The following is a 17,313-nucleotide window of genomic DNA, read 5'->3' on the forward strand; positions in this document are numbered from 1 at the left end:
TTGCATTGCATGATCATGCCTTCTGCAAGTACATATGTGTCTCACTCATCCTTTAGAGATGAAAGCAACGAGGGTTCCTTTTTAAATGTGATGAAATACAGAGGGAATAGCAAAACACAGTTCATTTATTGGATGTAAGAGGCCTATAGTTTCAGGGTTTGTCTGTATGGACATGGACAATGATTTGCACAATAGACGTGGCTCTGCATGCGGTTGGCGGATTGGTTGTGGCCCAGACGGTGGGCCAACGTGGGTTATATGAAATGGGGTTCAGCGATAAAATGTGCTTAGTTTATAGGTGCAGAAATAAGATCTTGCTTTGTGGGAGGGGGTCATAATCAGGGCTGCCAAGAGGTAGTTGGAGCCTTGGCTCAGCAGTTTCGCGCACCCATCTCCTGGTTTTGCTACCTCCTATCACCTGATGTATACATCTGTGTTGTGTTTCAGTGAGGCAGTTGTCTCAGGGCTTCTGTGCTGCTGGTAAAAGCTGGGGTGTATAACAACACAGGCTTATAGGAAGCCAGAAGCTCCCTGCTATTGGTCCAGACAGTCATCTGCTCTCGTTTTGAAGCTACCTAATGGGCCGATTCATTTGTGGGGGCCCTGGCTGGAGCCATGGGGCCCCTTACTGCTCTGGGCGCCATGCGGTGGCTACATCCACTGCTTTTTTAATCTGTTTAATTTGCCATGCCCATAAGTCAGGCCAACTCCCATGTATCCTCCTCCCCCTCAGTGCCCCTAACGATAACCACGTACAAGGGATGGAGAGTGTACATTCCAGTAGGATTAATGTAGGTGCCCACACAATGGTTGGCACAAACACCACCAGCTTGGAGGCAATGGTAATAGGCACTCAGCCATTGTTTTCTAATACAGACACTATAGAGGATACACATTAATATGTTCACACACAGTTTGGGGCTGGGTTTGAATTTATAAACCACTCCAATGCCAGGACTAAAGTATGAAGGATCACTACACAGTGCTATATTTCTATGACAATCCATCTCACAGGCCAAGTCACATATACGACATAGACTCATTTTATTTTATTTTATTCTGTTATAATATCAGGCTTTAAAAATACAGCAATGGGTTTTCATTTTTATAAAATAGTCTTTGCTTTGATTATACATCACATAATGCCATGCCACATAAGAACCCTAAGGTCAGAATTCCCCTATTTCCTCTTAGTCAATGCGCTATACACACAGGAGCACTACAATATTGCTACATTTGACCCTTTTAGTAAATGTAAATAACTATGATAATTTCTGCCACATTGGAGTCCAAGCACCTACATGGTCGTACCTGCTGAATGTTCCTTCTATAAGGCCTAATTTTGTGCTTGAAAATATTTTTGGGGCAAACAAAAAAAAATCATTAATGACCATCATTTTTTATTGACATGGTATTTATGGAACATGAACATTTATTAAATTATGTGTTAATTATTTATTAGGAGCTGTTTAGAGGAAAATTCGGTTCAAAAACTGAGTTAAGCCCATCCGATAGCATGGTGTATGTTATATGTAGTTCTACCACATAGTAGACTAAAGTTCATTTACAACCCTTGCAAAAGCACAGTACACATGCTGTTTTGTGATGTCACACAGCTCCGTTCTCACAAATACTTTTTATCGGTGAGTATTGATTTGCAGGCTAGGTTGGCGTTCCTTAAATATCCTGCCCAAACCTATCCCAGATCAGACAATTATCTATGTATCACCCCTACCCAAGGATTATAGGGACACACTGCTAATTTGCATACACAGGGGGTGATTTAAGGTAGGTTGTAAAGTTGTGGCTTGAATGCGGACGTAAACCTGCATTGGCAAGATTGTAGCCTTACTATCTTATGATACGTACAACTCAAAGCATATAAAAGGGGATGCCTCAAGATACTCTCCGAGTGTTTTTATTGCCCAGCACAAGTGCTGTAGCCTGGGCTTGTTATTGGTGATGTGAGAGACAATGCATGCAGACTCTCCCTGGAAAAGCAACACCCAGCACCAGGTTATGTCAGGCTGACTTCTCACACTATAACGATCAGGTCCTGTGCAGTCCCTCGCTTGAACTGCTGTGCCAGTTTCAGTTCCACTAAAGGCCTCGCAGTACGCAGGGGTCACCATTTGAGATCACGCCTCTTCAATGACATGAAAATACGCTGCTATAGATGCAGGGATTTTCATGCCAATGCCCAGAAGGAATCTGGGGCTTAAAATGCCAACTCTGGGTTGCAGCAGTGCAACCTCTGCACAGTGAGCCACAGGCTCAGTCAATAACATGCTGCATCCTTTTCATTTCATCTGTGTAGACTTGCATCAGGGAATGGCCTGCTGCTGGTAATGAGTTTCCAGCACCTGAGGCTTGTTACCACAGGTTCAAGCCTATATAAACAGCTTCCTGTGAACAGCACCTGGTCATTTTGTTGAGCCTTGCCTCTGTGAACCAGCACTGAGTCCAGCACTTTCTTGGTTGCTTTACCGTGCTTTTACCCCCTAAGTGATAAAAACACACAGACACCAATTTACAAAGCCTTCTAAAAAATAAATAAACACTCACATAGCTCTAGTTTACATATTTATTAGACACCTAAATCCATAGGTAATGTTCTTTCTTCTGGAAATAGTCAAAATGGTTTAAAATATAAAAAAAATTAAATCAGAAAAGAATGATGATACTTGCTCCTTATGGATCCTCAATGTGAATTCATTAACTTATTTGACCTCTAGGGGTCAATAAGTAAACAGCCAGTCGGAGTGGTTTTTGATCCAGCCAATCAGATGCAAGCAGCTCTGATTGGCTGTTTGCCATTTCCCCTTTCATTAATTTTCATTGCAGCTCCGCAAGGTCTTAGATTCTTCCACCGCTGTGCACAACTAGGTGCATTCTCAGATTGCAGGGGCATCTGGCGAGTGGAAGTAGGCGTGCATCTTGATGTGTGCCAGGCAGACCACCTAGATAAACCAACGAAACAGGTACGATTCAATTTTCAATGGTCAAAGAATCCATAGTTTTATCAAAGTTTTCTGAAAAGCATTGGAGAATAGAAAAGTGAGTTGTCACATTGTATTTTTTTTTTTAGTCAAATGATTTACTGATGGTTGGAACCATGGCACCACAGCCATTTCTATATTGATTTCAAGAGGCATTTTCAGCAGACTCAGCAAGGTGGACCAGATGCAATTGTGATAACTGTGCCTGGCAAATGGCTGGTTTATTGGCTAAATAGCAAGTAAAGCCGCAATTTGACATTTATACTTCACTAAGTATATCCATCATGCTCTCTTCCACCCCTCTGCAGCAGAATACCATGTTAGGAGACAGGTGTGTCTCTGAGTAAGCAGGCAGAGGCTGAGTGACATCTTTGCAGATTTCCTGAGCAAAAATGCAGCGTGCGGATTGACCGATTCACACATAAGGGAGGTTCAGGGATTTCACAATAAATAAATTGCTTGCAGACTTAACTTTTTGACCTGTACGATATCCCATCATATAATGTAATCCCCAATCCATACAAGGACATCAAAATACGTTCAGGTTATAGGAGCAGCACATTCATAGTGTTGTATCAGCTCTGCTAATAGCAGCATTATAAGGCCACTACCATAGCAGTGATTGACAGAAGGCACACCTCCCAACTGTCACAGTTTCAGCGGAACAGTCACGATTTTAGGGCCCGCCGGGGGAAGTGTTTGACCCACGGGTGGGAATGTTCGGGAAAGGGTAGTATGTAATGGGCAGCCTAGCACTTTACAGCCCTCTGAGTGTGTGTGACCACTCCCCCTGTTGTGACATGGCCATGCCCCCTGCCCCTCTGCCAGGGACCTGCATGTTGGTAGGTATGAGAAGAGAAGGGCAACACGGTGGCCTAGTGGTTAGCACTTCTGCCTCACAGCACTGGGGTCATGGGTTCGATTCCCGACCATGGCCTTATCTGTGTGGAGTTTGTATGTTCTCCCCGTGTTTGCGTGGGTTTCCTCCAAGTGCTCCGGTTTCCTCCCACACTCCAAAAACATACTGGTAGGTTAATTGGCTGCTATTAAATTGCCCTTAGTCTCTGTGTGTGTATTAGGGGATTTAGACTGTAAGCTCCAATGGGGCAGGGACTGATGTGAGTGAGTTCTCTGTACAGCGATGCGGAATTAGTGGCGCTATATAAATAGATGATAATGATGATGATGAAGGGCAGGGACATGACAAAACACAGGCCAGCTCCTGAGACAAGTGGAGGAATGGCAAACAACTTTTTCTATCATAAAATGTCTTTCAAGAAATGTTTTTGTGTGAATCAGCGCCAGGATGTGCAACAGGAGGTAAAAGTCTAAAACGCCCCAAACTTCACAAAATGGAAAAATGAAACAAGGCAATTTAAAGCTGATGGCCGTAGGATTGTTCTGTATTGAACAGTTTATACCACTAAGTAATATGGGCACACATTGTGAACTTTGCATGAAATTCAAAATCAGTTAAAATAAAAAAAAATTAACTTGGAGGGGAAAAATCTAATTTTCCCTAATGTATACAGCCCCATCTGCCATTCACAGAATCCCATAAATCGTCGCTGGCATTTTATAAGTTCCTTCATCTTGGGAAGTTAAATTTACCTATCACCTAATACATTGTAACTTAAATAACATACAACTTAGGGACAGTTGGTGAGAATTGTACCCAACAATTAAAACAAAGAAAGTAACTAACTAACACAAAAACCCAGGGACATTGACAAGTACAAAGACTCCAATGGACAATGTAGAACTTTTCATGGAAATCGGGAACTGTAGGATGTAGGAATTGATATTTTGTGGGACATATTTCTGATGGTACATACAGTATGCACAGGCCGGTACATACATATATAAAATCAACATTAACTCATGAACGGGAACATTCAGTTGAGAGAGGTGGAGAACCGACATATTTGTGAGAAAGAGCTTGAACATACTTATGGTGGAGAGAGAACATATTTCGGTAATGTGATATACAAGGAAAATTAGTATATTTCTGTGGGTACATGCCAGGAGGAATGGGATATATTTCTGTAAGCATGTGCTAAGTACTGGCGATATATCTGTGACAATACATGAAGAAGTGATACATATTTCAGAGGTAACACATGGAATGCTGGACAATATTTCTGTGGTGGCGCATTAGGAAAGGGATCAGGAAAGGGACATATTTTAGTGTGAACACATTTTTGAGGGATAAATGAAGAAATTGGACTCAACTCTCTTGGACATACAAAGTGCTGAAACTTATTTCTGTAGGGGCAAATGCAGATGTCAAAGATCTATGTAGAGCCAAGATATAGATCACATTAAGAGTTGGTATGACGTTCAGAGGGACACATGAATGTCTAACACACCTGTCTGAGAGCACACATGATCAACTGGGACACATGTCTAAGGAGACACATGAGCTTGGACATGTGTCAAAGGAGACATGTGAGCTTGGACACATGAACTAAAACATGTCAAAGAAGACACATGAGCTTGGACACATGTCTAAGTGGAAACATGAGCTTGGACACATGTCTAAGGGGACACATGAACTAGGAAAATTGTCAAAGTAGACACATGAGCTTGGACACGTGTCTAAGGAGACACATGAGCTTGGACACATATCTAATGGGACACATGAGCTTAGACACATAGAATGGGACACATGAGCTAGAACACATGTCTAAGGAGACACATGAGCTTGGACACATGTCTAAGGGGACATATGAACTAGGAAAATTGTCAAAGTAGACACATGAGCTTGGACATGTGTCTAAGGAGACACATGAGCTTGGACACATGTCTAAGGGGACACATGAACTAGGAAAATTGTCAAAGTAGACACATGAGCTTGGACACGTGTCTAATGAGACACATGAGCTTGGACACATATCTAAGGGGACACATGAGCTTAGACACATATCAAATTCTAAAGGGACACATGAGTAAGGGGACACGTGAGCTTGGACACATATAGAAGGGGACACATGAGCTAGAACACATGTCTAAAGAGACACATGAGCTTGGACACATATCTAAGGGGACACGAGCTTAGACACATCAAATTCCAAAGGGACACATGAGTAAGGGGACACGTGAGCTAGAACACATGTCTAAGGAGACACATGAGCTTAGACACGTCAAAGGGGATACATGAGCTTGGACACATAGAATTAGATATGTGTCTAAGCTTAAGGGGACACATGATCTTGGACACATATCTAAGTGAACACATGAAATATAACACATGTCAAAGTGGACACATGAGCTTGGACACATATCTAATTCCAAGGGGACACATGAGATTGGACGCATATATAAGAGGACATGTGCTTGGACACATATATAAGGAGACACTTGCGCTTGAACAAATCTAATGAGATACATCTAAAGCTAATACATATTTTGGACAGCTCACATGAACACCTCTGAGTAGACAAATGAAGACATGGCTCGTATTTCTAAGGAACTTATGAACAGATACATGAAGAGCAGGGACATTTTGTCTGACTACCAGCTGGGACATACATGAATGTCTAACACACCTGTCTGAGAGCACACACGATCAACTAGGACACATGTCTAAGGAGACACATGAGCTTGGACATGTGTCCAAGGAGACACACTAAGTGGTGATACACATTCCTATGAGAGCCAGGAGGGGCAGAAACACGTCAGAGAGGACACATTAAGAGCTGGACCATGTATCACGGGCAGGTCACGTGTGGTCCTGCTCCGCGGGTGAGGGTAACGCTTAGATCGGCGGCTGCGCGAGGGGGCGTGGCTATGAATACGTCACGTTACATCACTCGAGCAACCTCGCTGGCTCTGCCCGGGAGTAAAGAGGCGGTTGGGCTGCAGGAGACCAGTGCGGCAGGTAGGGCTGTATGTCTACAACTGCTGTGTGTAACCGATGCAACATGTCATCATTTGTTAGCAATTAATAGGTGCAAATGTCACTAGAGCCCTGCAGAAATATACCTGGAAAACAAAATGCAGATAACTACTATTGAAGTGATAGTAAGTAGTTATAGAGACGCTGCAAGAGATACAGGTACAGATAGAAGCAGGGGTGGACCACTGCCCCCTGCTGTCTGAGACAGCAACTGCGATTTCTTTCCATTTAGGATTTCTGTAGTATAAGGCAGGGGGTAAGTAAGCTTTTTGCATCATGAACCCTCTTATAATGGTAAATGTTTTCTAAGTACCCCTACTGTGGATCAATTTATCCTAAGAGCCCCCCGTCCCTGTGTAAATGTAGTACATCCAAATGAGTATACACATTTACCAAATGACCCTTTGGGGCGTATTCAATTGTGAGCGTTAACGCTGAAAAATGAGTGCTCGAAAAATATTACCGTTTATACGGTAATATTGCACGCGAAAAGCGTTAATACAGTAGTTTACTTGCGGGATTTCAGCTCGCAGCTCAGGGAGCTGCGAGCTGAAATTCCGTGAGTAATTACCGTATTAACGCTAAGATTTTTCGAGCGCTCGTTTGTTAGCATTAACGCTCACAATTGAATACGCCCCAAATTTTTATGTCTTAAAATGGTTGAAAGAACACACCTTCTATTTAGTTTTGAACATGTATTATTCATGAATTATTAGGGGGGTATTCAATTGACGGCAGGATCACCGAAAATCCCGCGCTCAAAGAATATTACCGTTAATACGGTAATCCTGCGCATAAATACCGTTAATACGGTAATTTACTCACTGGATTTCAGCTCGCAGCTCCCTGAGCTGAAATCCAGCGGGTAATTACCGTATTAACGGTAATATTCTTTGAGCGTGGGATTTTCGGCGATCCCGTCGTCAATTGATTTGTAAGGTACCACAGTGCTTCACATCAACAGGCAGGGAAAACAGAGGATACATCAAACAGATATATAAGGTAGAACAAATAAATGCAGATGTGAAAGCAAAGGGTCAGGAACACACTGGTCATGGGAGCACTTACAATGTAGAGGGAAATTCACACAGCAGCAAGGGCATACCAGTGGGAGTATAGGTGGGGTAGAGTAGTCTCTAATATAGAGGTCTATTCAGAGAGCATGGAAAGATTTGAAGGTTGGAAAAGAGTCTGATCAGGCGAGGTAGAGATTTCCATAGGTAGCATCACAGGAGATGTCTGGTAGGCGGAAGTCAGAGGTGATTATTAGAGAGGAGACGAGGTGTAGGTCAGAGACAGATTGACAAGGGTGTGAGTATTTTCCATATGAAGTTTGAGATGTACGAAGAGGTGATGTTGAGGGCTTTGTAGGCAAGTTATTTTCAATTGGATTCTGGAGAACATAGGGAGCCAGCATAAGAATTTGCAGTGTGAGTGTCATGGCTAACGGCTATTGTCATAAGCTTGTAGAACGGGTGGTAGAGGTCTTCACCTATAGCAGCCACCTTTCCCGTAGAGCATGTTGCGCTTACAGGTACTCAGATGCCCCTTGGTCTTATGCTCTGCATAGTACAACCTTATGGATATAACTGTAGCACGGGCAAGGGGATGACGGCAGGAGATAAACAAAGTCATAGACAGGCCGAGGTCAAAGGGCATAAGCAGGTAGCAAGCAAGGTAAGGTCCAGGGAAAGGGTCTGGTCTGGCAGAAAGACAGGATATCCGAGTCACAGGCAGAAGTCAGGGTCACCAGTAATAAATCATGGTCCAATAAACAAGCCAAGGGTCATAGACTGAAGGGTCTATCCAGGAGTACAGGAACAAAGTACAAGAGCAGGTCAGCAGCCAGGAAACAACGCTATAACCGGCAGGGAGGCTAAGCCCTCCCTGCCTTAAATACCCAGACTGTCCAATCAGATTTAAGGAGGGCTAAATGGTTTGAATCAGCCACCTGAGGCTGGGAATACACAGTTAATTTATTCTGCACATGCGCCCGGCTACCACTAATACCGGGACGCAGAACTGTCAAAGAGTGCGTCCCAACCGTTGCCACGGTGACTGCCAGGACCTCACACCCAGAAGTGACATTGTGGCCGTTGCTATGACAGCTGGGACACAAGCAGGAGGGACGAGTTGCGGATCGCCGCGGTTTGTAAAAGTGAGGTGGTTGGTCTGGAGCGGAGAGAGAGAGATCAGTCTTGTTGTGGCATTTAAAGGATGGAAGCAGGAACAGAGAAGTGAGGGGATGCCAGATTTTAGGAGGTTGTTGTAGTGAAAGTGGGAAATTGGATGTGTTTTGGTTGTATGTAGGTTAAGAAAAGTTCAAATTCTAGCTGTATTTTGAAGGTGGAAGTGACAGGACTTGGAGAGTAACTGGATGTGAGGTTTACAGCAGAGAGCAAAGTCAAGTATGACACCAACGCATGGTGTCTGGAGACTGAGGAAATTAAGATGTTGTTGGCAGTGAGGGAGGTTTGAAGGCATATGGTGACTCTGGGAGGAGGAGAGGTGATAAGCTGTTTTGATCTGTTGAGATTTAGGTAGCGTGGCACCGTCCATGTGTAAATAGCAGAGAGAAAGTCATACAAGATAATAGGAGAGGTCAGGGGATATTCGGTGGATTTGGGTATAATCAGCTAGAGGAGGTACTGGAGGGTGAATGAGCGAATTAGCTCACCAGGAGAAGATGTGTACCGTGAGAAAAGGAGAGGGCAAAGAACAGAGGCATCTGGGAACCCAAGAGATAGTAGGAGTTGAGAGGAGGATGTGCCACAGATAAAGGCACTGAATGAGTTGTTGGAAGGGAGCTAGGAAAGAACCATGTCATTCCATAAACTGTTCTTTTCAGCCTAGTTTAACTGGTAGAAGTACCACTTGAACTTATCTGATGTACACCTAGCGGTACATATACTACAGATTGGGAAACTCTGGAGTACACAATAAAAGACAACTTAGACTTTATTTATTTACAATATTTAGACATTTTGAGGTAGCAAACACATTTTTATTAACCAAATACAGTAGGGACTGTTATCACAGTATATCATAGATAGTAAGGTGAGCTAGGCACCTTTACCTCTTTTGTCTCGTTTTATTACTATGTTTCTTCCCAATTATAATGCACTTTGCCGATACATGAAGCCATGAGTCCTGTTTTCAAGGGAACTTGTGAGGAGGTAAGAAACACATAAAACGGGACACGTTTCTGATGAATCAGACCAAGAGCTGGACATATTTCTAGTGGAGCACATCTGTAGGAACCCACCAAGGATTGATACATTATTTTTTTAGGAAGATATTTCTTAGGGGACTATGCTGGACTTAGGCAGGCCTGTATGGTGTTGGAATTTAAAGTCTATTTATCACAGTGGATGAAACCATTGGTTTGTCTAAATCAATATTGATGAGAAGTTGGCCTAGTTTAGTAGTACATCGTGACATCAGAGATGCATGAGGTAGTTTGTAATATCACTCTTTTTTATTGAATTTATGGTAAATGGTTCACTTAGTAACTTTCACCCTTGGCAACTGAGCTCCTAATAATCTAGCCATGATCAAAAATTAGGTTCCTACTCTAAATAGTAGAATCATCACTTATATATTTGGCATTCTTTCTATGTTTTACAGATGTACACCTCAAATTCTGTTGTCTAGGTGTACAAAGAGCAGCGAAAATGGGTAATACACAGTCGGAGGCAAGTTCAGCGTCAAACCCAACAAACATCTTAAATCAAAAGGTGGTGAAAGGAAGACATGATAGAAAAGAGGCTGAAACATCTGTTCCAGTCTCTGATGTATCCTCTAAAAACTTGGTAACTCCGCATGTAGACAAAGAGCAGAGGTGGGGGAGGTTCTTGACAGAAGACGTAAGAGTGATAAGCAAGAGAGATCCTTATTTGAAAGTGACAAATAGGAGAAATTGTCAGACTAGCTCAGAAACACAGTTAAAATTGGAGCCACCCAAAACATCACCTTTAAAATGGCCAATACATAATGTCAAATGCCAATCAAACCATGTATCTACTTTGGAAAAAGAGCAAGGAGAAAAAAAGTTTACAAAGTCAGAAGTTCCACCGACAGAAACGGAGGACAAACATGAAGATAAGATTGATGTAAAAAAGAAGGGAACAGGTATTGTGACATTAAAGACGACAGCTGCCATGCTGCCGCCAACATCAGGACTTCCATCTCTAATGCCTTCACAGAACAGTCAGCTGTGCGCCAAGGCAACAGCTCATAGAACAGTTTCTGTGAACGAACATTTCTCAGAGCTACCGGAAAAGTCTTTAGATGTCAAGCTCCTCAATTCTAACAAACCTTGTGAAGTCCAAAAAACACAGCAGTTGGACTCAGTTGTGAACCAGCCGTTAAAGCCTACAGACACGGGTGCAGCCAGTCCAGGGTGTTTACTAAGAAATCACAGGCTTAACACCAAGGACATGTTCGATAATGTATGCGCGAAAGCTCAGCCTCCAGAGACTGGACCCCCTCTATCAGGTGGTAACCAGAAAGTCGTCAACAAGGATAAAACTCAGGCTGTTACTGTGAAACCATCACTTGCTGCACAATTGGGGCTTCCCAAAGCACATGCCAACACTGCACCCTCTGTGAACATTCAGGAAGTAAATGCTGAAAACATTAAACAAGACACAGCCGAGGCGCCAAATATGGTTTCCCTGAAGATACCTCAGAGGAAACTCCCGCCTTTAAGAAAATGTCAACCATCTTGCAAGCCCAAAACAAAAACGCCAGAAGCAAAACATTCAGCGCCATTAACAAGTTTCTCGTATGCAGACGCCCTCAAGCAAAGTTTGCCGGTAAAGCCTCCCCAGAAGCTTTCAGATGATTGGCCTGTGAGCATGCAACAACGGCCTTCAACAGTTGGCAAAGATTTTGCAACCGCACATAAATCTCTTGGTAAAGGTGAGAAAAGTGTGTCAATAAAGCCATTCAACGGACGGACAACCAAGGAGGAGAAGCAGGGAGGGGTTTGGAAAACAGAGAACATAAAGGGAGTGCAATTCAGGGGTAGGGTTCAAGAAATTGGTCACAGAAACACAGAGGAGGTCCAGGAGAAGATGACCGCAACAAACCTGAAAAGGACTGAAGGCAGAAAGCAAGCAGCAATGGATTCCGACAAACCCGTGCATCCACCATGTTATACCTTCACGGATGAAAAGCCCAAATTTGACTGGATTTCTCCCAATAAAATACCAAATGATCATTTTCAGTTCAGTGGCTCTTGGAATAGGGAGGAGAAAACACGGCCAGGGCGCAGAAAGGAACAAGAACATAAAGTATATGACATGTTCATTTCTTGGGCAGGAGGTACCATTCCTGAGAACCTCCCAAATCCTTCAGCTAAGGCACAAAAACAAAGAAATTCCTGCTTTTTTGGAGCTGGAAAGCAAGGATTGTCCTCTGAAACTTACCCTGTTCCAAAACAAGGCAAGTCTAAACAAAAATTCACAGACAGTGCCCAAACTTATACTTTCACGAACCATGAAGGGATTGTGAAGAATAAAACAGGGTCGACTTTCTTGCTACCGACTCTGGAATCTGCGTCATCAAAGGGGCATTCAAGTCAACAGCCCATGACAGATATTCCTGTATATCAGGTGCACCCTAGCAGGAACACCCAAACAAAAACACCACAGAAGCAGCCTAAAGGCAAGCCTGCCCCATGCAAAAACATTTTCCCATCACAAATTGAGGCAAAAGACCAGACCTCTTTCATACACCAGATCACGGTCTTTAATTTGAGAAAATCAAGCCCTCCTGTTCCTCATATCCAGCAGCTGCAAACAGGAGAAAATACAAATTCTAATAACTCAGAACAAGCTCTCCCGGCATCGGATAAATCACCTTCCCAGGAGCCCACCATCAGTCCAGAAACTCAGAATGACAGCGTAAGTCAGGATAAAGATAATCTGGATGGAGCTCCAGAAGATCAGCCTTCCAAAAAGTGGAAAGATTTCTATGTAGACAAACTTTGTACTATGAAATGTATCTGCAAACATTGTCCGGCAAAGCTTCCCCCTAATGTAATAAGCTGGTAAGTATTTTGTATCGGTAAGTGATTTTCTCCAAATTTCAGAAACAAAATGTATTGCAAAACATTTTAAATACAAGTTAGGCTACAGCTACACAGATAGTTTAGCCACCAGGCTACTGTGTGTTTGAACATGCAGACAATTATTGTCTACAGCTTGACTTTGACACCAGCATTAATTGAGTTGAGATAGATACCGGCTCCCCCATGGCTTAGAAAATATGCTGATATATCTGCCTTGACTTTAGGGAGGGATTCACAAAAATCTTCTGTTTTTACTCCATGTCGACGGCTGCAGCACACCCCTGCCTTGTTACCATGAGGCGTTTTACAGTACACAACTTACTACTCACCACGGTAACAAAGCGAGGGACGGTCTGATGCCCGAATAGCTCCTCCCTTGCTTAACACCGAGTGTAGGGGGGGGGCTGCTGAAAACTGCAGGCAGCACATGGCACACTTTGGTGCTCATGCCGAGTTTGCTTGATACGTAGGCTGTACCAAATATGCAAAATTGGGCGAATTGCAAGATGCACGAAGCTCTGCACCAGAAGCATTGGATCCACATTTACATAAGGCTTATATCAGATATACTTACACCCAATTTTAAAACTTTTGTTTATATAATATAAATTCAGGATTAGGTTGGAATAAAAAAAAAACTAAATAAAAACTCTCAAATACAGCAAGTATAACTGTCCTTGTGTACGTATAAAAGAAATAAAACAAAATCTTGCTAAAGTGCACTAAAAAAATAATATATGCCCGATCAATGCAGAAAGCACCTGTCAGCATCAGGGGTGAATTGGCAACAGCCGCGTTGTCGCCCTCATCAGTGTGTATTTGCATCAGCCCTCAGGCACCTGCAATTGATACAGCTACTGACAGGTGGGTATATGGGTTTCAGCGCAGGTCATCATCATTTATTTATATAACGCCACTAATTCCGCAGCGCTGTACAGAGAACTCACATCAGTTCCTGCCCCATTGGAGCTTACAGTCTAAATTCCCTAACATACATACACACAGACAGAGAGAGACTTAGGGCAATTTAATAGCAGCCAACTAACTTACCAGTATGTTTTTGGAGTGTGGGAGGAAACCCACACAAACACGGGGAGAACATACAAACTCCACACAGATAAGGCCATGGTCGGGAATTGAACTCATGACCCCAGTGCTGTGAGGCAGAAGTGCTAACCACTTTGCCCACATCTGTTCCCAATTATACGAATTCAGCCTGGCTGTACTTGGCCTACATTAGACCGCCCCTTCCCACCATGGTCCCACCTCTCCAATCACATACAGGCGCAAGTGTTAAATGGAAGCAAATCTACGTATACACACACACACCCCTGTATTGTCTGTAACTGCAGCACAAATTTGCAGATATTGCGATACATCCAACTTCGCACGAGCAGCTTTATGTTTTGGGATTATGACTCCACAATCCCAACCAATGCAATCCTAACAGGCGTCAGCAACACTTAAATAAAGGGCGAGTACTAGGTGGTAGGGGATTTGGGAAGTACTGGTTGTTTAGGAAAACATGAGTGGGTAATTTATTGCATGGGGTAGTGGGTGTGAATTACCAAGTAGGAGGGTGGGTGGTGAACTACAAGTGTGTGATGTACTGATGTTCCACTCTTTGTATGTACACATTAATCACAGGATAGACACATCCAGTTACAGGAGATGGTAGTGTATATTTCATATATAGGAAATCATTTCCAAAGAGATCACTGCCATTGACATTACAAATAAAACATTTTATTACTTTGTTCAATACAATGATCGCTCCAGTGTTACATTTCCATTTCATCAGTCACAGTCACCTTAACAAGCAAAGTGCAACTTTGTTTTCAAATGAAGAAATGTAAAAGTATAATTGAAGAGTTTGAAGTTAAATTATAGATATATTCTGGTGCTCAAAGTCAAACATGTTTATGGGGGGTATTCAATAGACGGCGTGATGGCCGAAAATCGAGTACTCAAAAAATATTACCGTTAATACGGTAATTACTCGCCGAATTTCAGCTCGAAATCCAGCAAGTAAATTACCGTATTAACGGTTTTTACGCAGATTACCATATTAACAGTAATATTTTTCGAGCGCTCGATTTTCGGCAATCACGCCGTCAATTGAATACCCCCCATAGAACGTTAAAGAACCCAGGGATGGCAGCATCTTGTGTGCTAAACAAATGTTCCTGAGACCGCAGCCATCAATTCACCAAGAACATCACTGCTTCGCACTGCCGCGATTTCACCGATTTCTAGCAAAGTGATAGGATGCGTTCACCTATATGCACCATACAAAATCCCCTATGTGGTGGTGATATCACTGGTTCCCAATACTCCTGAACATTGGTCTGACTCACAAGATGGCTGCTTCCCACTTTGTATAGGCTATATTATAAATCACATCAACCAAGTCCTTAATACTCACATCTGCCGGGTGTCTGTGAAAGGTGCATTTTAAACGGTTAGAATACTTAAGGACTTCCCTGGCTCCTTCATTCCTCTGCCATTCATGTAAAGGAGGGTCAGATGTCGGCAGTTTAAACTGAAAATATGGCCCTAATACTGTGGTCTTAGGAGCAAAGCACAAAAAAGGATTAAGTGTCTAGTTAGCACTGTACCTTTTTAGCATCAACCTTTTTTGTTCATTTTCCTAACTGAATCAGGCCTTAATTTTGCACCTTGACAAAACCATGTTGCATTGGAGGGGAGGTATATTTAAAATCTGGGGACAGATTTATTGTTGGGATAGATAGTGGCCTAGATCAACTTAAATTTCAGTGTAAAAAATAAAGCATTTGTGTGAGATATATGCAAAAGTAGCCAGTATTTTCTTTGCGTAAATAAAAAAATAAAAATAAAATAAATATGCACCACTTGCATTGTAGTATGGTTTGCCCAGGAGCAAATTTACTCCTTTTTTTGCTTTGCTCCTAACTCAACATCAGGCCCTTAACGTTTTAAAAAAAGAGATATTATACCAGAACATTACTTGCAAGTATGGTAGCAGGTTTTAGAGTATGACCATGGGCTCACTTTTCATTTGGTGCCTATGACTGATAATATTCAAAGCTGAAGTAGGTTATTCAGAATATTTTCATTAGAAAATATATTTTCATGGGTCATTATACAAAATGTACATTTATAAAAGAATTAAACCAAACACAAAAATGTGGCATTTCCACTTAACTCTAGCATAGATAGTTGTTTTTAATTTGTCTTTCTGGCTAAACCATAGTTGCCTACTCTCCCGGAATGTTCGGGAGACTCCCGAAGTTTTGCGAGTTCTCCCGGACTCCCGAGAGAGCAGGCAAAAATCCCGGATCCAGCTGTCGCCGTTGTTGAAGGGGGGCGGAACTAAATGCAGCATCGTGGCCCCGTCCCCTGCTGCGATTGGCTAAGCTTGACAGGGGTGGAGCCTAATGGTGTGCTACGCCCCCATAAGTAAATGTAAATGGGTGACAGTGGCCTAATGGTTAGCACCTCTGCCTCACAGCACTGAGGTCATGAGTTCAATTCCTGACCATTGCCTTATCTGTGTGGAGTTTGTATGCTCTCCCTGTGTTTGCGTGGGTTTCCTCCGGGTGCTCCGGTTTCCTCCCACACTCCAAAAACATACTGGTAGGTTAATTGGCTGCTATCAAAATTGACACTAGTCTCTCCCTGTCTGTCTGTGTGTGAATGTGTGTCTATATTAGGGAATTTAGGTTGTAAGCTCCAATGGGGCAGGGACTGATGTGAATGGGTTCTCTGTACAGCGCTGCGGAATTCGTGGCGCTATATAAATAAATGATGATGACGACGACTGTGGCAACATGGTTAGCATTGCTACAGCAATGGAGAATGTGTTCCCATGCCAACCATAGTACTATATGCAAGGAGTAGTTAGGATATTGTATGGGAAGGGCTTGCAGTATGTGCACTCACTCTACTGGCTTCACACACAGGTTGTCCGTGTCGGAGAACAGGCTGGCAGAGCCCATGTGGATCACTACGCTAAAACTAGCGTCCTCTCTGGTCACAGGAAGCAAACTCCTGCTTGATCACCCTGCTCTCACTGTCCCTGAAGACGGCACCGACGATCAGAACGAGCAGCAACAGTGATTGTCAGAATAAAGATTACATTTTGCAAAGGATCTGGTAAGATTTCTGATTTTGTTTTTTTATGGTACATGGGCCAAACGTAGGCAGAACATAAAGGAGAGTCCTGGGATTATACAGTATAAAGAAAACGTGTTTAAAAAGGTTATTTCAATTGATTGGAAACACATTCAGAACGACATAGCAGGCTGTGGATGAACAGAGTTCATTTCTGCTTTGTAAAAGTCCCAATAATAGTCATG

The 17,313-nt window shown here is 42.8% G+C and overlaps 1 protein-coding gene across 1 annotated transcript; it reads left to right on the forward strand.

Annotated features, from left to right (window-relative positions):
- Positions 1-6,815: 6,815 nt before the first annotated feature.
- GGN (gametogenetin) lies at positions 6,816-17,207 on the forward strand. Its single transcript, XM_075186860.1, has 3 exons — positions 6,816-6,879; positions 10,525-12,952; positions 16,918-17,207. The coding sequence occupies exons 2-3, from the start codon at positions 10,572-10,574 to the stop codon at positions 17,072-17,074; spliced, it is 2,538 nt and encodes an 845-aa protein (XP_075042961.1). The 5' UTR covers positions 6,816-6,879; positions 10,525-10,571; the 3' UTR covers positions 17,075-17,207.
- The last annotated feature ends 106 nt before the right edge of the window (positions 17,208-17,313 follow it).

The sequence above is a fragment of the Mixophyes fleayi genome, chromosome 9 (genome assembly GCF_038048845.1).
Source record: "Mixophyes fleayi isolate aMixFle1 chromosome 9, aMixFle1.hap1, whole genome shotgun sequence".
Taxonomy (NCBI): domain Eukaryota; kingdom Metazoa; phylum Chordata; class Amphibia; order Anura; family Limnodynastidae; genus Mixophyes; species Mixophyes fleayi.